The sequence below is a fragment of the Equus przewalskii genome, chromosome 18, assembly GCF_037783145.1.
Source record: "Equus przewalskii isolate Varuska chromosome 18, EquPr2, whole genome shotgun sequence".
NCBI classification, from domain to species: domain Eukaryota; kingdom Metazoa; phylum Chordata; class Mammalia; order Perissodactyla; family Equidae; genus Equus; species Equus przewalskii.
Genome location: NC_091848.1, coordinates 55,531,874 through 55,553,516, shown reverse-complemented (window position 1 = coordinate 55,553,516; position 21,643 = coordinate 55,531,874). Strand labels below are relative to the sequence as shown.

Genomic DNA, 21,643 nt, shown 5'->3' with positions numbered 1-21,643 from the left:
GGGAGTGCAGATATCTTTTCGATAGCTTTTTTCATTCCCTTTGGGTAAATACCCACAAGTGGGGCTGCTGGATCAATGGTAGTTCTATTTTTAATTTTTTTTTTATAAAAGATTTTATTTTTCCTTTTTTTCCCCAAAGTCCCCCAGTACATAGTTGTATGTTTAGCTGTGGGTCCTTCTAGTTGTGACATGTGGGATGCCGCCTCAGCATGGCTTGATGAGTGGTGGCATGTCCGTGCTCAGGATCTGAACTGGTGAAACCCTGGGCTGCCAAAGCAGAGCGCTCGAACTTAACCACTCGGCCACGGGGCTGGCCCCTCTATTTTTAATTTTTTGAGGAACTTCCGTACTCTTTTCCATAGTGACTGAAATAGTTTACATTCCCACCAAGAGTGCGCGAGTGTTCCCTTTTCTCCCCATCCTCATGAACATTTGTTGTCTCTTGTCTTCTTGATGGTAGGCATTCTGACACACGTGAGGTGCTATCTCATTGTGGTTTTGATTTGCATTTCCCTGATGACTAATATTGTTGAGCATCTTTTCATGTACCTGTTGGCCATTTGGATGTCTGCTTAGTTCCTCTGCCCGTTTTTTAATTGGATTGTTTGTTTTTTGTTGTTGTTGAGTTGTATGTGTTCTTAATATATTTTGGATATTAACTCCTTATCTGATATATAGTTTACAAATATTTTCTCCTATTTCATAGGTTGCTTTCTCATTTTGTTGATCATTCCTTTTGCTGTGCAGCAGCTTTTCAGTTTGATGTAGCCCCACTTGATTTTTGCTTTTGTTGCTTGTGCTTTTAGTGTCATATCTAAAAATCATTCCTGAGACCACTGTCAAGGAGCTGCTGCTTCTAGGATTTTATGATATCAGATCTTACATTTGTCTTTAATCCATTTTGAGTTCATTTTTGTGAGTGGTGTAAGATATGGGTCCAATTTTGTTTGTCTGCTTGTGGTTATCCAGTTTTCCCAGCACTATTTGCTGAAAAGACGGTGCTTTCCTCATTGAGTATTTGTGGCTCCCTTGTCAAATATTAGTTGACTGTATATGTGGGGCTTTATTTCTGGGCTCTTGATTCTATTTCATTGGTCTGGTGTCTGTATTTATGTCAGTACCACACTGTTTTGATTACTATAGCTTTGTATAATTTGAAATCAGAAATGTGATGCCTTCAGCTTTGTTCTTCTTTTTCAGGATTGCTTTGGCTATTTAGAGTCTTTTATGGTTCCATACAAATTTTAGGATTGATTTTTCTATTGCTGTGAAAAATGCACTCGGATTTTTGATAGGAATTGCATTGAATCTGTAGATGGCTTTGGATAGTATATTTTAACATATTAATTCTTCCAATCCATGAATATGAGATATCTTTCCATTTGTTTGTGTCATCTTCAATTTCTTTCATCAAATTCTTGTAGTTTTCATTATACAGATCTTTCACTTTCTTGGTTAAATTTATTCCTAATTATTTTGTTTTTGATGCTAAAGTGAATGGGATAGTTTTCTTTATTTCTTTTTCAGATGTTTTGTTATTAGTGTATAGAAATGCAACTGGTTTCTGTACATTGATTTTATATCCTGCACCTTTATTGAATTTGTTGGTTAGTTCCAACAGTTTTTTGATTGTCTTCAGGATTTTCTATATGTAAGATCATATCATCTACAAATAATGGCAATTTTACCTTTTCCTTTCTGATTTGGATGTCTGTTTCTTTGTCTTGCCTATTTGCTCTGGTTAACACTTCCAGTACTATGTTTAATAAGAGTGGTGAGGGGGCTGGCCCTGCGGCTGAGTGATTAAGTTCATGCGCTTTACTTCAGCGGCCCGGGGTTTTGCTGGTTCGGATCCTGGGTGCGGACATGGCACCGCTCATCAGGCCATGCTGAGGCGGTGTCCCACATAGCATGACCAGAGGCACTCACAAGTAGAATCTACAGCTATGTACTGGGGGGCTTTGGGGAGAAGAATTAAAAAAAAAAAAAAAAAAAGACCAACAACAGTTGTTAGCTCAGGTACCAATCTTTAAAAAAAAGAAAAGAGTGGTGAGAGTGGGCACCCTTGTCTTGTTCCTGATCTCAGAATAAAAACTTTCCGTCTTTCCCTGTTGAGTATGGTGTTAGCTGTGGGTTTGTTGTGTATGGCCTTTATTATGTTTCTTCTATTCCCGATTTGTTGAGGGATTTTATCATGAAAGGATGTTGTAGTTTGTCAAATGCTTTTTCTTCGTCTATTGAGATGATGATATGATTTTTATTTTTCATTCTACTAATGTGATGTATCACATTTATTGTTTTGTGTATAGGATATAATGTTTTTAATATATTGTATTTGGTTTGCTAATATATATATATTTTTTCGCTTTTTCTCTCCAGATTCCCTCAGTACATAGTTGTATATTTTTTTAGTTGTGGGTCCTTCTGGTTGTGGCATGTGGGATGCAACCTCAACATGGCCTGGTGAGCGGTGCCATGTCTGCGCTCAGGATCCGAACCGGCAAAACCCTGGGCTGCTGAAGTGGAGCCCGTGAACTTAACCACTTGGCCACGGGGCCGGCCCCTGCTAATATTTTTTATTTTTGCATGTATATTCATCATGGCTATTGGCCTGTAGTTTAGTTTTCTGGTAGTATTCTTATTTGGCTTTGGTATCAGGGTAATGCCAACCTCATAAAATCAGTTAGGGAGTGTTCTCTCCCCTTAAATTTTTTAGAAGAGTTAGAGAATGTTTGATATTAATTCTTCTTTAAATTTTTACTGGAATTCACCAGTGAAGCCATCTGGTCCTGGGCTTTTCTTTGTTGGGAAGTTTTTGATTACTGATTTTATCTCCTTGCTAGTTATTGATGTGTTCAGATTTTCTTGCTGATTCAGTCTTGGTAGGTTGTATGTTGCTAGGAATGTATCCGTTTCTTCTAGGTTATCCAATTTTTGGCATATAATTGTTCATAGTGTCTTTTATGATCCTGTGTATTTCTGTGGTATCAGTTTTAATGTTCTTCTTTCATTTCTGATTTTGTCTTCTTTTTTTCTTAGTGTAACTAAAGGTTTGTCAGTTTTGTTTATCTTTTCAAAAAATCAGCTCTTAGTTTTGTTGATCTTTTCTATTGTTTTTCTGGTCTCTGTGTCATTTATTTCCACTGTGATCTCTGTTATTTCTTTGCTCCTGCTAACTTTGGGCTTAGTTTCTTCTTCTTTTTCTAGTTTCTTAAGGTGTAAAGGTAGGTTGTTTGAAATCTTTCTGTTTTCTTAGTCTGTGCATTTATTGCTATAAATTTCCCCCTCAGAACTCGTTTTGCAGTAGGTTTCAGTATGTTGTGTGTCCATTTTCACTTGTTTTGAGATATTTTTTGACTTCTCTTTTGATTTCTTCTTTGACCCATTTGTTGTTCAGGATTGTTGTTTAATTTCCACATATTTGTATTTTTCCCAGCATTTCTCTGTTGTTGATGCCTAGTTTCATACCATTGTGGTCAGAACAGATACTTGGTATGATTTCAGTCTTAAATTTGCTAAGACTTGTTTTGTGGCCTATCCTGTGGTCTAATCTGGAGAATGTTCCATGTGCACTTGAGACGAATGTGTATTCTGCTGCTGTGGACAGAATGTTCTGTAAATGTCTGTTAGATCTAGTGGTCTAATGTATGATTCAAGTCCAGTGTTTCCTTGTTGATTTCCTGTCTCGGTTATTCATTACTGAAAGCAGGGAATTGATGTCCCTACTATTATTGTCTGTTTCTCCCTTCAGTTCTGTTAATATTTCCTTAATATATTTAGGTGTTCCAATGTTGGGTGGGTACAGATTTATGATTGTTATATCTTTTTGATGAATTGACCCCTTTATCCAATATATTATGATCTTTGTCTCTTGTTAGTGTTTTTGGCCTAAAGTTTATTTTGTCTCATGTAAGTATTGGTACTCTCGCTTTCTTTTGGTTTCCACTTGCATGGAATATCTTTCTCCATCCCTTCACTTTGAGGCGATGTGTGTGTCCTTAAATCTGAAGTGAGCCTCGTGTAGGCTTCATATCATTGGGTCTTGTTTTTTTATCCATCCAGCCACTCTCTGCCTTTTGGTTGTTGAATTCAGTCCGCTTACACTTAGAGTATTTTTTGATGTGTAAGGGCTTATTAATACCATCTTATTAATTGCTTTCTGGTTGTTTTGTTTTTCATTGCTTCTTTTGTCCTCTGTTTCTCCTTTCTTTGTAAATTGGTGATTTTACACTGTGGTATGCTCTGTTTTTCCCTTTCTTTTTTGTGAATTTACTCTATGTTTTTGCTTTGTGGTTTTCATGAGGCTTACATAAAACATCTCAGTCCACTTTAAGCTCATAACTTCTGTTGCATACAAAGGTCAACCCTTTTATATATGTTTATATAAAAAAATATGTATATATTTTTGGAAGACTGGCCCTGAGCTAACGTCTGTTGCCAATCTTCCTCTTTTTTTGGTTTTTCTTCTCCCCAAAGCCCCCCAGTACGTAGTTGTATATCCTAGTTGTATGTGCTTCTAGTTCTTCTGTGTGGGACGCCTCCTCAACGTGGCTTAATGAGCAGTGCTAGGTCCGTGCCCGGGATCTGAACTGGCGAAATCCAGGGCCGCCAAAGCTGAGTGCACACACTTAACCACTTGGCCACGGGGCTGGCCCCACCTTTTATATTTTTGATGTCACAATTTACCTCTTTTTATTTTGCATGTTTGTCAACAAAGTATAGGAGCTATAGTTATTTTTAACACTTTTTTCCCTTAACCTTTACATTATGGTTAAGTGGTTAATGCACCGTCCTAGTACAGAATTAGAGTTTTCTCAATCTGACTGTATATTTACCTTTGTCAGCATGTAGCTTACTCTCATATGTTTCCGTGTCACTGATTCGTGTCTTTTCATTTCAGCTTGAAGAGCTCCTGTCAGCATCTCTCCTAAGGCAGGGCTAGTGGTGATGCACCACCTCAGCTTTTGTTTATCTGGGAAAGCCTTTATTTCTCTTTCATATCTGAAAGGTAACTTGCTGGAGAGAGTATTCTTGCTGGCAGTTTTTTTCTTTCAGCACTTTGAATATGTCATTTGATTCTTTTAGAGAAATCCACTGATAGCCAAAAGAACTGATAGTTCCTTTGTAGATTATAGTCTTTTTTTCTCTGGTTGCTTTAAGGATTCTCTGTATATGTTTTTTTTTTTGACAGTATCATTGTGATATATCCTGGTGAGGGTCTCTTTGCATTGAGGTAATGGGGTGATCTCTTAGCTTCATGAACTTGGTTGTCCAAGTATATCCCTAGGTTTGGGAAGTTCTTAGCTACTAGTTCTTTAAAGAAACCTTCTGCCTCCTTTTCCCTCTCTCCTCCTTCTCAAACCCCAATTATTCTACTGTTTGTATGTTTGATGGCATCCTATAGATCATGTAGACTTTCTGTGCTCTTTTTCATTCTTTTTTCTTTGTTCTCTTCTGATTGGGTTATTTCCAAGTTCCTGTCCTCTAGCTCACGTATCCTGTCTTCCATTTGATCTTCTCTGTTGTAGATGCTCTTTATTGCATTTTTCATTTCATTCATTGAATTCTTCAGCTCCAGAATTTGTTTGCTTCTTTCTTATGGTTTCTAGTTCTTTGTAAATTTCTCATTTTGTTCATGTATTTTGTTCAATTGTCTGTGTTTTTTTTGTAGCTCCTTCAGTTTCCTGAAACAGCTGTTTTGAATTCTTTATCAACTAGATCACTAAATTCCATGCCTTTTAGCTTAGTTACTGGAGAATTGTTGTTATCTTTTGGTGATGACATGTTTCCTTGATTCTTCATGTTCCTTGTAGATTTGCATTGCTGCTTTAGCATTTGAAGTAGCATGCACCTCCTCAAATCTTTACTAATTGTCTCAGATTGGGTAAACTGTTCATTGGTCCTATTATATCTGGGGTTTTCTCGGTGCTATGGTTATACCTGCTCCACTCTTCTTGCTTCTTCTTGTGACACAAATCTTAAACTTTTATGGCTTCTCTGGTTCTTACAACCCACTGGGCTAGCTGCTGTTAACCTCCTTTGTTTTCCAGAAGGTGGCACTATAGCTCAGGTTTGTGGTTTCTCTCTTGCTCATTGATACTGGTCTCTTTTTCTGATAGTACTGCTTTTACCAGACTTGCTGCTTCCCTTGGGAGCACGTACAAGAAGCTAGTCTCAGTAGGGGGAGGTATATGTTTAGCATTCAGGGCATTGGGGGTGCCTGTGGGCTCGGTGGGGAGATTGTCAGGTAAGGTTCTCCTTGCTCAGGACTTTAGCAGGACGTCTACCTCTGACCCTCCAGGAGAATAGGGTCATGGGTGGACTTCCTGCTAAAGTCCTGAGCACAGTCAGCAGGAACTGTGTCCCTTCAATGCCTTGTGATATTCTTATCTGCCTCTTGCCTAATCTCCCTCCTGCCAGTCATGGAGGTCCTGCCTCAGTACTCTGGGTGCTGCTGGAGAGAAATGGGTTCCTCCAGCAGCATCTCACACAGCAGGGGCAGCTGGGCAGGAACTCACCACTCCTTTTCCCTCTTCAGAGAGGATGCTGCCAGATAGTTCAGCCCCATGCTATGTCATGTTGGGGGAGGGTCAACGCTGACAAAGTTTCTCTTACCCTCTCAGTGTGTCCAAACTCGTTTGTTTGGGTTTATTTTCTGCTCCAGTGGCATCTGGAATCTCCCTTTGTGAGGGCTGGATTTCTACAAATTCTTTCTTGTCCATCAGTATCTGCCCAGGTCAGCATCTCCAGGTTTTCCTTGACTGCAGCTGAGAAGGGTGAATGCAAGTTCACTGGCTCTGTTCTGCAGCCTGGACTGAGATCTGTCTGCCTATTACTAGATGCACATGTGGGTAAGACTCCTCCTGGCTTCCTGGGCATGTGGTGCTGGATCCCCTAGAGGCACTTTTGTTTGTGGATGAATGCCTAATTAATTGTTAAAAAGGTGGATGAAAAGGAGTAATGTCTTATTCTGTCATGATGCTGATGTCCTCTGCTAAAGGAAAATTTTTAAAGTCATTTTGTTTTCTTCCTATTACCCATTTTTTTTTTTCATCTCTCCAAAGCCTTTCAGTACGTAGTTGTATATTCTAGTTGTGAGTGCTTCTGGTTGTGCTATGTGGGACGCCGCCTCAGCATGGCCTGATGAGCAGTGCCACGTCCGCGCCCAGGATCCGAACCGGTGAAACCCTGGGCCGCTGAAGCGGAGCGTGGGAACTTAACCACTTGGCCACAGGGCCAGCCCCCATTACCCTTTTTTTTTTTTATTAATGTTATGATAGATTACAACCTTGTGAGATTTCAGTTGTACATTATTGTTAGTCATGTTGTGGGTACACCACTTCCCCCTTTGTGCCCTCCCCCCCCCCCCGCCTTTTCCCTGGTAACCACCGATCAGATCTCCTTGTCAATATATTAACTTCCACCTATGAGTGGAGTCATAGAGAGTTCGTCTTTCTCTGACTGGCTTATTTCGCTTAACATAATACCCTCGAGGTCCATCCACGTTGCTGCGAATGGGCCAATTTTGTCTTTTATTATGGCTGAGTAGTATTCCATTGTGTATATATACCATATCTTCTTTATCCAATCATCAGTTTCTGGGCATGTAGGTTGGTTCCATGTCTTGGCTATTGTAAATAATGCTGCGATGAACATAGGGGTGCAAGGGACTCTTGGGATTTCTGATTTCAGGTTCTTATGATAGATACCCAGTAATGGGATGGCTGGGTCATAGGGTATTTCTATTTTTAACTTTTTGAGAAATCTCCATACTGTTTTCCATAGTGGCTGTATCAGTTTGCATTCCCACCAACAGTGTATGAGGGTTCCTTTTTCTCCACAACCTCTCCAACATTTGTCATTCTTGGTTTTGGATGTTTTTGCCAATCTAACAGATGTAAGGTGATATCTTAGTGTAGTTTTGATTTGCATTTCCCTGATGATTAGCGATGATGAACATCTTTTCATGTGTCTATTGGCCATATTCATATCTTCTTTTGAGAAATGTCTGTTCATGTCCTCTGCCCATTTTTTGATTGGGTTGTTTTTGTTTTGTTGTTATGCTGTGTGAGTTCTTTGTATATTATGGAGATTAACCCTTTGTCGGATAAGTGGCTTGTAAATATTTTTTCCCAATTAGTGAGCTGTTTTTTTGTTTCAATCCTGTTTTCCCTTGCCTTAAAGAAGCTCTTTAGTCTGATGAAGTCCCATTTGTTTATTCTTTCTATTGTTTCCCTCAACTGAGGAGTTATAGTGTCCGAAGAGATTCTTTTGAAACTGATGTCAAAGCGTGTACTGCCTATATTCTCTTCCAGAAGACTTATTGTTTCAGGCCTAATCTTTAGGTCTTTGATCCATTTTGAGTTTATTTTTGTGAATGGTGAAAAAGAATGGTCAATTTTCATTCTTTTACATGTGGCTGTCCAGTTTTCCCAGTACCATTTGTTGAAGAGACTTTCTTTTCTCCATTGTAGGCCCTCTGCTCCTTTGTCGAAGATTAGCTGTCCATAGATGTGTGGTTTTATCTCTGGGCTTTCAATTCTGTTCCATTGATCTGTGGACCTGTTTTTGTACCAGTACCATGCTGTTTTGATCACTGTAGCTTTGTAGTATGTTTTGAAATCGGGGATTGTGATTCCGCCGGCTTTGTTTTTCTTGCTCAGGATTGCTTTAGCAATTCGGGGTCTTTTGTTGCCCCATGTGAATTTTAGGATTGTTTGTTCAATTTCTGTGAAGAATGTTCTTGGGATTCTGATTGGGATAGCATTGAATCTGTAGATTGCTTTAGGTAGTATGGACATTTTAACTATGTTTATTTTTCCAATTCATGTGCATGGAGTGTCTTTCCATCTCTTTATGTCGTCGTCAGTTTCTTTCAAGAAAGTCTTGTAGTTTTCATTGTATAGACCCTTCACTTCCTTGGTTAAGTTTATCCCAAGGTATTTTATTCTTTTCGTTGCAATTGTGAATGGGATTGAGTTCTTGAGTTCTTTTTCTGTTAGTTCATTGTTAGTGTATAGAAATGCTACTGATTTATGTATGCTGATTTTATACCCTGCTACTTTGCTGTAGTTGTTGATTATTTCTAATAGTTTTTCTATGGATTCTTTGGGGTTTTCTATATATAAGATCATGTCGTCTGCAAACAGCGAGAGTTTTACTTCTTCATTACCTGTTTGGATTCCTTTTATTTCTTTTTCCTGCCGAATTGCTCTGGCCAACACCTCCAGTACTATGTTGAATAGGAGTGGTGAAAGTGGGCACCCTTGTCTTGTTCCTGTCCTCAGAGGGATGGCTTTCAGTTTTTGTCCATTGAGTATGATGTTGGCTGTGGGTCTGTCATATATGGCCTTTATTATGTTGAGGTACTTTCCTTCTATACCCATTTTATTGAGGGTTTTTATCATAAATGGGTGTTGGATCTTGTTGAATGCTTTCTCTGCATCTACTGAGATGATCATGTGGTTTTTGTTTTTCATTTTGTTGATGTAGTGTATCACGTTGATTGACTTGCGGATGTTGAACCATCCCTGTGTCCCTGGTATAAATCCCACTTGATCATGGTGTATAATCTTTTTGATGTATTGCTGTATTCGGTTTGCCAGAATTTTGTTGAGGATTTTTGCATCTATGTTCATCAGTGATATCGGCCTGTAGTTCTCCTTCTTTGTGTTGTCCTTGTCAGGTTTGGGGATCAGAGTGATGTTGGCTTCATAAAATGTGTTAGGGAGTACTCCAACTTTCTCAATTTTCTGGAATAGTTTGAGAAGAATAGGTATTAAGTCTTCTTTGAATGTTTGGTAGAATTCTCCAGAGAAGCCGTCTGGTCCTGGACTCTTATTTTTGGGGAGGTTTTTGATTACCATATCTATTTCCTTACTTGTGATTGGCCTATTCAGATTCTCCATTTCTTCCTGATTCAGTTTGGGGAGGTTGTAGGAGTCTAGGAAGTTGTCCATTTCTTCCAGGTTGTTCAATTTGTTGGCATATAGTTTTTCATAGTATTCTCTTATGATCCCTTGTATTTCATTGGTATCTGTTGTGATTTCTCCTCTCTCATTCCTAATTTTATTTATTTGCGATTTTTCTCTTCTTTTCTTGGTGAGTCTGGCTAAAGGTTTGTCGATTTTGTTAATTTTTTTGAAGAACCAACTCTTTGTTTCATTGATCCTTTCTATTGTCTTTTTTGTTTCAATATCGTTTATTTCTGCTCTTATTTTTATTATTTCCCTCCTTCTACTGACTCTGGGCTTTGTTTGTTCTTCTTTTTCTAGTTCTGTTAGGTGTCGTCTGAGGTTGCTTATGTGAGCTTTTTCTTGTTTAGTGAGGTGAGCCTGTATTGCGATGAATTTCCCTCTTAGGACTGCTTTTGCTGCATCCCAGATAATTTGGTATGTCGTGTTCTCATTTTCATTTGTCTCCAGATAATATTTGATTTCTTCTTTAATTTCTTCAATGATCCATTGTTTGTTCAGAAGCGTGTTGTTTAGTCTCCACATTTTTGCACCTTTCTCTGCTTTTTTCTTGTAGTTGATTTCTAGTTTCATAGCATTATGATCAGAAAAGATGCTTGATATTATTTCAACTCTCTTGTATTTATTGATGTTCGCTTTGTTTCCCAAAATATGGTCAATCCTTGAGAATGTTCCATGTGCACTTGAGAAGAATGTGTAACCTGCTGTTTTTGGATGAAGTGTTCTATATATATCTATTAAGTCCATCTGGTCTAATTTTTCATTTAATTCTATTATTTCCTTGTTGATTTTCTGTCTGGATGTTCTGTCCATTGGTGTTAATGGTGTGTTGAGGTCCCCTACTATTATTGTATTGTTGTTGATGTCTTCGTTTAGTTCTATTAAGAGTTGCTTTACAAATTTTGGTGCTCCTGTGTTGGGTGCGTATATATTTATAAGTGTTATGTCTTCTTGGTGGAGAGTCCCTTTTATCATTATATACTGCCCCTCTTTGTCTTTCTTTATCTGTTTTGCTTTGAAGTCTACCTTGTCTGATATTAGTATAGCGACACCTGCTTTCTTTTGTTCATTATTAGCTTGGAGTATTGTTCTCCATCCCTTCACTCTGAGTCTGTGTTTGTCTTTGGGGCTGAGGTGTGTTTCCTGGAGGCAGCATATTGTTGGGTCTTGTTCTTTGATCCATCCTGCCACTCTGTGTCTTTTGATTGGGGAGTTCAATCCATTTACATTTAGAGTGATTATTGAGATGTGGGGGCCTACCACTACCATTTTGTGTCTTGTTTTCCGGTTTTCTTCAATTTCCTTTGTTTCTTGTTCCATGGTTTAATCTGTTCTGATGAAGAGCTGCTACTCTCTGTTGTTGTCCTTCTACTTATCTCCTCTGCTCTTGGTTTTGTAGCCCCTTTCCTTTTTTTGATTTTTCAGGAATGAGAGTTTTCCTGAGGATTTCCTGAAGAAGAGGTTTTCTGGCAATGAACTCCCTTAATTTTTGTTTATCTGGGAAAGTTTTTATTTCTCCATCGTATTTGAAGGATATTTTCGCTGGGTAGAGAATTCTCGGCTGTAGGTTTTTGTCCTTCAGATTTTTGAATATATCATTCCACTCTCTTCTAGCCTGTAAAGTTTCTGCTGAGAAATCTGCTGATAGCCTGATGGGGATTCCTTTGTAGGTTAGTTTCTTTTGCCTGGCTGTCCTTAGTATTTTCTCCTTGTCGTTGACTTTTGCTAGCTTCACTACTATATGCCGTGGGGTTGGTCTTCTTGCATTGATAAAGTTTGGAGATCTATTGGCTTCTGTCACCTGAAGATCCATCTCTCTCACGAGATTTGGGAAGTTCTCAGCCATTATTTCTTTGAATAGGCTTTCTGCCCCTTTCTCCTTCTCTTCTCCCTCTGGTATACCTATAATCCTTACGTTGCATCTCCTAATTGTGTCTGATAATTCTCGGAGAGTTTCTTCATATCTTTTTAGTCTTACTTCTCTCTCCTCCTCTGCCTGCAGCATTTCTATATTCCCATCTTCCAAATTGCTAATTCTTTCCTCCATATTATCGGCCCTACTGTTCAGTGCATCTAGATTTTTCTGAATCTCCTCTATTGTGTTCTTCATTTCCAGTATTTCTGTTTGGTTCTTCTTTATCCTATCAAACTCTTTTGTGACATAGCTCCTGAACTCGTCGAGTTGTCTATCTGAATTCTCTCTTAACTCATTGAGTATTTTAATGATGGCTGTTTTGGAGTCATCATCATTTAGGTTATATATCTCATTTTCTTTGGGATTGTTTTCTGTGTATTTGTTATTTTCCTTCTGTTCTGGAGATTTAATGTATTTTTTCATATTGCTTGATGTTGTAGATTTGTGCCTCTGCATAGAGATAGAGTTTAGTTGCTCCTTCCACTTGTTTCTGCTGGTGTGGTGGGGGAGCAGCTGTTTATACTGCACCAACCAGGAACCCTATCCACAGTTGCTAACTGGGCCTGGGCCCCTCCTCGTAGTCACATTGGTCCTTTGGATTCCCTCTTCTGCCGTGGGGGCCGTCACAGAGGGACTTCAGGCTGCTGGTGCCTACTGTTGCAGCCCACCTAGACGTGCTCCCTCCTTGGGGTCTGCAACGGTGTTATGGGCTTTTCCAGCGGCCAGGGGTAGGATCACTTATAGTTGCCGCTCTGTCACTGTCGGCACCCACAAAATCTCACTTGTCCACTATGGGTCGCAGCACAGCTATTGGCATCTTCTACAGTCTGTGGTTAGCTCACCTAGCTATGCTACTTTTGTCTCCGGGTCTTCCAGCCTTGTGGCTCCCGGATGGGTGCTCTCTACTAGTGCTGTGCAGAGGCTTTCGCTGAGGCTGCTGTGAGCCTGTAGGGTTTCCCCCTAGGTTACGGAGCTGGGTCGCTGGAACTCCACCCAGCCCCAGTCCTGTTTCCCAGGAACTCAGGGAGCCCTTTGCCCTGTCTGGGGGATAGCCGGAGATCCTGATTTCAGTGGTAGGTGGTCAGCTGCTGCCCTGCCTGATATTCTTCTCTCTGGGACCCTCCCAGTGTTGTGGATGCTGGGCGTGGTCCCTCCACTAATGGCAGACAGAGAGCCCTGTCTGCTGCCCGGGCGGAACTCCGGAGCCTCCCCTCTGGGCTGCGGAGCCGGCCCCTGGAGCTTCACCCAGCCCGAGTCCTCTCCGAGATCTCCGGCAATCCCTAGCCCCACGGGGCGGGCAACGGCAGCTGGGGGTCACCTCGCCCTCTGGGATTCTCTCCGGGACTTTCCCAGAGTTGTGAATGCTGGGCGTGGCCCCTCCGCTAATGGCTGACAGAGAGTTTTGTCTGCTGCCCTGGCGGAACCCATTACCCTTTTTAATGAACAAATAATACCATGTGCTTCTTTAAAATGAAGACTCCTAATGAAATCCTTTCAACTGAAAATGTCTGTATGTAAGTGTAAAATGAGAAGGAAAAAATACAGATCTAAGAAGATCATTAAAAAACCTTCTTGTATTTTGGGGTTAATGTTACCTTGTATGGAGTTATTTTTACCTTGTATAGGATTTCATAGTGGTTTAGCATATTTGGGGAGTCGAGACCTTGGTTTGGTGGTTTATAACAGGTAATACTAACTATTGAGAAGAGTAATTTTTCGTTTTGCTTTGTTGTTGTTACTGGTTTTTTCCCACTTGCAATCTAACTCATTGTACAATGTAGGATGTAGTTTTCTGCACCCATTTTCCAATGTGTGTGTGTGTGTGTGTGTGTGTGTGTGTGTGTGTGAGATTTTTTCCACACCACTAGGCAATTCTTAGATACAAGCAGGGGGTCCTACAATTCATCTCAATTCTGATACTATCTACTTGGAGATAGCATCAGATCCCACAGGTTAATAAGGGCTCAGTCCTACAAGACTGTCCCCCCACCACCTTCAGATGCCAGTTGCAGGTCCAGGTTGTCATCTGTGCTTCTGACAGACTGGCTGTAGATCGGAGGGTCCATTGACCCATGCTTTGGGTTCGATTAATTTGCTACAGCAGCTCACAGAGCTCAGAGAAATATTTTACTTACTAGATTACTGGTTTATTATAAAAGGATAAAACTCAGGAACAGCCAGATGGAAGAGATGCGTTAAGACAAGGTATGTGGGAAGGGCACGGAGCTTCCATGCCTTTAGGAATGCACCACTTTCCCCAACTCTCCACGTATTCACTAACCTGGAAGCTCTCTCCAAACCCTGTCTTTTGGGTTTTTATGGAGGCTTCATTCTGTAGGCGTGAGTGATCAAGTCATTGGTTGTTGGCGATGGGTTCAACCTCCAGCTACTCTCCCCTTCCCAGAGGTCAGAGGGTGGGACTATAAATTCCAACCCTGTAATCATGGTTGCTTCTGCTAAAACCAGCCAACACACTTAGGTGCTTTCCAAAAGTCACCTCATTAACATAAACCCAGTTGTGGTGGAAAGGGGCTTGTTATGAACAACAAGACACCCATTTCACCTTTATGGCTCTGCAGCATTTTCAGGAACTGAGGAGAAGAAACCAAATTTTATAACAAAAGATGCTCCCATTGCTCTTATCACTCAGGAAATTCCAAGGGTTTTGCAGCTGAGAGCCAGGAACTGTGGACAAAGACCAAATATGTACTTCCTATAAATCACTATATCAAAGGCACGTATCTATTTTTTCCTGTCCATTTGTCCATCTGTGCTTCTATGTATTAAGAAAACACTTAATGAAACATATAAAAAAGTTCAAAGAGTAGAGAATGATATTAAGTATATAATTGAATTCCCTCCCCTTTCTTCACTTTCAGTGTTGTTTCTTGGATATAACTGCTGTTTTTAATTATTTGGGAATTAGCACTAATTGTGTATCACATACTTATCTGGATTTGTCAAGTTTGCATCGTATCTCCTGACCCTTCCACCTGACGCAGGATAGTGTGGGTAGTTCAGAACCCAGACTGAAGTCAGACTGCTTGGGTTCCAATCCTGGCTTACTGCTCATTGATGCGGGCTTGGTGAGTCAAGGAGTCGAAAGAAAGATTTCTTGGACTCTGAAGGTCTGGCAGTAGTGCTCTTTTAGTCAGAGAATAGCATGGAGTAGCATGGGGACAGGACCCATGGGCAGTAAGAGCTGCAGGCATGGGGACAGGACCCACGGGCAGTAAGAGCTGCAGGCATGGGGACAGGACCCATGGGCAGTAAGAGCTGCAGGCATGGGGACAGGACCCACGGGCAGTAAGAGCTGCAGGCATGGGGACAGAACCCATGGGCAGTAAGAGCTGCAGGCATGGGGACAGGACCCATGGGCAGTAAGAGCTGCAGCATGGGGACAGGACCCATGGGCGGTAAGAGCTGCAGGCATGGGGACAGGACCCATGGGCGGTAAGAGCTGCAGGCATGGGGACAGGACCCATGGGCAGTAAGAGCTGCAGGCATGGGGACAGGACCCATGGGCGGTAAGAGCTGCAGGCATGGGGACAGGACCCATGGGCAGTAAGAGCTGCAGGCATGGGGACAGGACCCATGGGCAGTAAGAGCTGCAGGCATGGGGACAGGACCCATGGGCGGTAAGAGCTGCAGGCATGGGGACAGGACCCATGGGCAGTAAGAGCTGCAGGCATGGGGACAGGACCCATGGGCAGTAAAGAGCTGCAATGGGTTGAGGGCACGGCTAAATTTATAAAGCATAGACATGTGAGTTATTTCTTTACAAGGCAAAGAAAGATTATGTTAAAAAAAAGTCATTAAAATGGTACCAGTGTAGGTGGGGTCTGGTTATTGGATGGTCTTATAACTTTAGAGAAGAATCGGATTGGATCAGGTCAGGACATCCTATGCTTCCCGGAGGATGATATAGATCCGTATGTAGGGCAGGTCACCTTGGACTTCTCTCCTTGGGGCAGGGGCAGCCTTGATCCTCATCACTCATAACCTACATGATCTTGGGCAAATTACTAAGCCATTCTGTGCCTTAGTTTCTTTGTCTATAAGGTGGACTTAATCATAGGACTTATCTTATGGGATGGTTTGAAATCGTATTGAAAGATTCATGTAAAGTCTTTTAGAGTGTCTGGCACATAAGTGTGCAACAATGTTGGCTGATACTCCTCCTCTTGTTAAGAGTGAAAGGTGAGATCTTCTGATGACTCACACTTTCTGTCACTCTCTTTCCAAAATTTGTAAAATTGTTTTCATTTCTCTACATTAAATAGTGTATTTAGGTCTTTGTTTCCCTAAAAGCATTAGACAATATGTCTTAACTGCCTCCTGTGAGTGAGGAAGAAAAGTACTCCTGCGTTATTTTACGTTTGACTTCTGTTAGCCTATAATATTACTTTTGCATCATCGGGTTTTATAATCTTTAGATTTATTGCTCTAACTATAATTAAGGCTAATGTCTATTCTTTATGGATTGATTGTTATGCTTAAACATCATAGCATACGGCATTTACATTATTATGTTTATGTAAATGTTACTCAATATAGAAGATGATCCTTTGAAACCAAACCTATATTTCTTAGAAGTGTGTTGTTTAATCTCCAGGTATTTTGGGATTTCCCAGCTATCTTTCTGTTACTGATTTCTAGTTTAATTCCATTGTAGTCTAATAGCAGACATTATATGATTTCTCTTCTTTTCGATTTTTCAAGGTGTATTTTATGGCCCAGAATGTGGTCTGTTTTGGTAAGTGTTCCACATGAGGCTTGAGAAGAGTGTATATTCTGCTGTTATTGGATAAGTAGTTTATAGATGTATATTATATTCAGTTGATTGATGGTGATTAATGGTGCTGTTGAGGTCAACTGTGTCCTTACTGATTATCTACTTGCTGGATCTGTCCATTTCTGATAGAAGAGTGTTAAAGTCTTCAACTATAATAACAAATTCATCTGTTTTTCCTTGCGGTTTTATCAGTTTTTGCCTCACATATTTTGACTATTGTTAGGCACGTATCCATTAAAGATTGTTATGTCTTCTTGGAGAATTGATCCCTTTATATTATGCCCTTCTTTATCTCTGACGACTTTCCTTGTTCTGAAGTCTGTTTTGTCTGAAATTAATATAACTACTCCCACTTTCTTTTGATTGGTGCTGGCGTGGTATGTCTTTCTCCATCCATTTATTTGTAATCTATGTATGTCTTTACATTGAAAGTAGATTTCTTGTAGACAACATATAATTGAGTCTTGTTTTTTAATTCATTCTGACAGTCTCTGTCTTTTAATTGGTACATTTAGCCTATTGATGTTCAAAGTGATTATTGATATAGTTGGATTAACATCTACCATATTTGTTACTGTTTTCTATTCCTTGTACTTGTTCTTTGTTCCTATTTTTGTCTTCTGCACTTTTCTGACTTGTGGTTTTAACTGAGCATTTTGTAGATTCCATTTTCTCTCCTTTCTTAGTATATCAATTATACTTCTTATTTTACTTTCTTTTTTTAAGGAAGGAGAAAGGGCTTTTTTTTTAGATTGGCACCTGAGCTAACATCTGTTGCCAATCTTTGCTTTTTTTCTTCTTCTCCTCCCCAAAGCACCCCCAGTACATAGTTGTATATTCTAGTTGTGAGTGCTGCCTCAGCATGGCCTGACAAGCAGTGCCATGTCCGTGCCCAGGATCTGAACCAGTGAAACCCTGGGCTGCCGAAGCGGAGCACGCGAACTTAACCAGTTGGCCACGGGACGGGCCTTTATTTTACTTTTTTAGGTGATTACCCTAGAGTTTGCAATACACATTTCCAACTAATCTAAGTCTACTATCAAACAACAGTATATCGCTTCCTGGGTAGTGCAGTTATAAAATATTCCTAATTTCTCCTTCCTGTCCCTCGTATCATTGCTGTCATTCATTTCACTTAAAGATAAGTGTAGGGGCTGGCCCCATGGTGTAGCAGTTAAGTTTGCACGTTCTGCTTCAGTGGCACCAGGTTTGCTGGTTTAGCTCCCCAGTGCAGACATGGCATCGCTTGGCAAGCCATGCTGTGGTAGGTGTCCCACATATTAAAAAAAAGTAGAGGAAGATGGGCATGGATGTTAGCTTGGGACCAGTCTTCCTCAGCAAAAAGAAGAGGATTGGCAGATGTTAGCTCAGGGCTAATCTTCCTCAAAAAAAAAAAAGTGTAAGTGGTTAGTTATCTAAATCAACCAAGATCTCTCAAACAAAGGAGCAGTGGTGGGGTAATCTGACTCTTTATCTAGTCATGTGGCTGGCAATGTGTTTTTTTGACATAGCTGTCTTTGAAGTGGATGCCTCTTTGAAATGGATGTCTTGGCAATCAAAGTTCAAAAAAGAAAGATCACCTGTCAGGACTTACACTACAGGAAGATTACAGAGGTTTCTCTATATATTCCCTACCCCCACATGCATCCCCCACATGCATAGCCTTCCCCGTTGTTAATGTCACTTACTGGATAGTACATTTTTTACAAAAGATGAACCTACATTGTCTCGACGAAAATAATCCATAACCAATCTATAAATGAAAATTTGGGTGAGTTTATTCTGAGCTGAAATCTGAGGACCATGGCCCGGGGCCTTTATTCCTGAAGTAAGAAAGGGCACCAAAGAAGTGAGGTATACAGAGTGGTTATATACCCCCAAACAGGATGTTTCACATATGATTGAAATGTCCCTTCCACAATAGTCACAAGATTGCCCTGTCGGCACAGCACTTGATGGACACAGCAGGTAGTGGGTCTGCTATCTCAGAGGGGGTAGCAGGAGGCAAGCTTATTGTCTCGAGCTGGGTGGTCACAGCAATCAGTTCCTAGCCTAAGGAAAGATGCTTAATCCTTAAGGAAATGCCAGCGTTGGGAGAGGGAGGGAAGTTGCACCTTTATCTCAAGGGCCTTTGTTCTTGCCATAGGGAATATCTAAAGCAGATATACAATGCATGCTCAACGGCCTTGGTCAGGCCCTTTTGGAAAGACAAGGTCAGGCCGAATTAGGTTTACACCAAATGGCTTCCTCATATTCTCCAATATATCCTGTTGCTTGCCATTTTTATTTGTCAATTGACATGTCATAATCACACAAGGTCTGTAGTTTACATTTGGGTTCACTCTTGGTGTTGTACATTCTTTGGGTTTGGATGAATGTATGATGACATCTGTTTATCGTTATAATATCATACAGAGTTTTTTGCCTGCCCTAAAAATCCTCTCTGCTCTGTCTCGCATTTCTTTTTGATTCTTTCTTGGAATTTCCATCTCTCTCCTTACATTGCCCATCTGTTCTTTCATGTTGTCTGCTTTGGCCATTAGAAATCTTAGCATATTAATCACACTTGTTTTAAATTCCTGGTCTTATTGTTCCAACATCCCTGATATATCTGAGTCTGCTTCTGATGCTTGATCTGTGTTTTCAAACTTTGTTTTTTGCCTTTTAGTATGTCTTGTAATTTTTTGTTGAAAGCTGGACATGATGTATTGGGTAAAAGGAACTCTGATAAATAGGCTTTTAGTGGTGGTAAGGTGTTGGGGAGGTGAAGTGTCTTTTAGTTCTACGATTAAATCTTGGTCTTTTAGTGACCCTGTGCTCATGGCTGTGAGCTCTGAAAGTGCTTCTTAGTCCTCCCCACACACCTTAAGTTGGACAGAATGGTTAGAATGGGCTGGAATTGTGTATGTTCCTTACCCCAATAGGTTAGACTCTGGTAAAATAGTTTCTCTTGAGGGCAGGCCTTGTTAAGAAGAACAGAATGCTCTGGTGTATTTCAAAATAATTCCTTTTTCCCCTTCTCTTGCTGGAAGCACAAGGAAATTTTTCTCTGATATTTGCTGTGGGAACCTGATTGAGCTCCAGGAGGTAAAACTCACAAAAGTGTGGGGATCCCTCTGTGACTTTATTCCTCATCTTGATTTCACCGTGTTACAGTGAGATAGCCCTGTAAAACTCGTGAGTGCTGGTTTTTGAAACAATGCCATTGCATGTAGTTTTATTAAAGTTTAAACTGAAGCAGAGATTTATTTGGTTGAATATGAGGAAATTCATTGTAGCTTTGGTTTCTGTCGTTTGTGTCTTTCTCTTCAGTACTTGGATCATGAGACTGTTTCGGCCATGTTCATCGACAGTAGTGGGCAGTTTGTTTCCTCCCAGGTGTCAGGAATTAGCCGGAATCCTTACTGTGGCTATGAGCACCAGACTCTGTCCAGCCGGGAGCGCATGGAAGAGGACTCCTTGCTGGCCGCCTTACAGTGGCAGGTGCCTGACATGGGCCCAGTCCCATTTTTGAAGAGCACTGACCCTTCTTCCAGCTACTTTGTCATCTTGAACTCTGCAGCCTTCTTCAAGGTGGGAAGCCAGCTAGAGGTGCTGGTTCATGTACAGGATTTTCAGAGAAAGCCCAAGAAGTATGGTGGAGACTACCTGCAGGCCAGAATCCACTCTCCTAAGCTGCAGGCAGGTGCTGTGGGCAGAGTGGTAGACTACCAGAATGGGTCTTACAAGGTCTTTTTCACATTGCTCTGGCCAGGCAAAGTTAAAGTGTCTGTATCTCTGGTCCACCCCAGTGAAGGGATCAGAGTTCTTCAGCACCTGCAGGAAGAGAAGCCAGACAGGGTCTATTTCAAGAGTCTCTTCCGTTCAGGAAGAATTTCTGAGACTACTGAATGCAACGTGTGTCTTCCTGGGAGCCTGCCCCTGTGTAACTTCACAGATCTCTACACTGGAGAACCCTGGTTCTGCTTCAAGCCGAAGAAGCTGCCTTGCAGCAGCAGGATTAACCATTTCAAAGGCGGGTACCTGAAGGGCCTTGTCACCGCTGCCGAGAATGCCTTCTTCCAGAGGTGCGCTCCCATTCTCGGTTGATGGAAGAGTCGCTTTCCGCCGTCCTTATCCTGTTTAGGAGACTTTCCGGTTTTGGTTATATGCTGCTTCTCTCTCTGAACTTGGCCCCATTCAGGAGAGATGGTCAATAAGAAAATAAACACAGATTTATATTTTGTGATTTGTTTTTTAAAAGTGAAGTTTAGTACTTGTTCCAGTTCAAATTAAAGACCTTTTACCCTTGAATTTTTGTTTTTTTACCCTCCTATCTATGTTTTACTTCAGAACTACATAGCATGTCTGTAGCTGTATAAGCAGGGTCACTTATTCACAGATGAAAGAACCATCCAAGAACAGGGCAGCTAGAGGGCTGGTAGTCAGGTTGGTGTTTTAGCTTCATGTCTAATAAACTAAAACTGTTTTTCTGTTTTTGCTGAGGAAGATTCTCCTGAGCTAACACCCACTGCTGATCTTCCTCTTTTTCTATGTAAGCCACTGACACAACTTGGCCACTGACAGACAAGTGGTGTAGGTCTGCACCCAGGAACTGAACCCGGGCCACAGAAGCAGAGCACACCAAACTTAACCACTAGGCCACTGGAGCCGGCCCTAAAACATTTTTAAGTGATATATTATCAGTTGTTAAAGTCATATAAAAATTGATTGACAGGGAAAAGATGAATTATGGCAATATTGCTGATTTAATGGTAAGCATGGCAAACCAGGAACACCATAGCAAACTACATTTTTTAAGTTAACAGTTGTTGAAATTACTACATCATTGTGCACAAATTCCTATTTTTGAAACTAAATGTAAAACTTTTTAGCATAATGATCAATACATGAAGTAATGTGCAGAGCCAAATGTGTGGAGTCAGTGTGAATTAGAATTTCTGTTTTCTTCAACAGTCC

General features: G+C 40.8%; 1 protein-coding gene across 9 annotated transcripts in view; it reads left to right on the top strand.

The window, feature by feature from the left end:
* Positions 1-21,643, top strand: part of NXPE3 (neurexophilin and PC-esterase domain family member 3) — a 46,410-nt gene that overhangs the window by 10,366 nt on the left and 14,401 nt on the right. For all 9 annotated transcript variants that reach the window (XM_070581986.1, XM_070581980.1, XM_070581989.1 and 6 more), the window contains one exon: positions 19,997-20,751. In XM_070581986.1, coding sequence (XP_070438087.1) covers positions 19,997-20,751 — 755 coding nt within the window. The remainder of the gene's footprint in view (positions 1-19,996; positions 20,752-21,643) is intronic.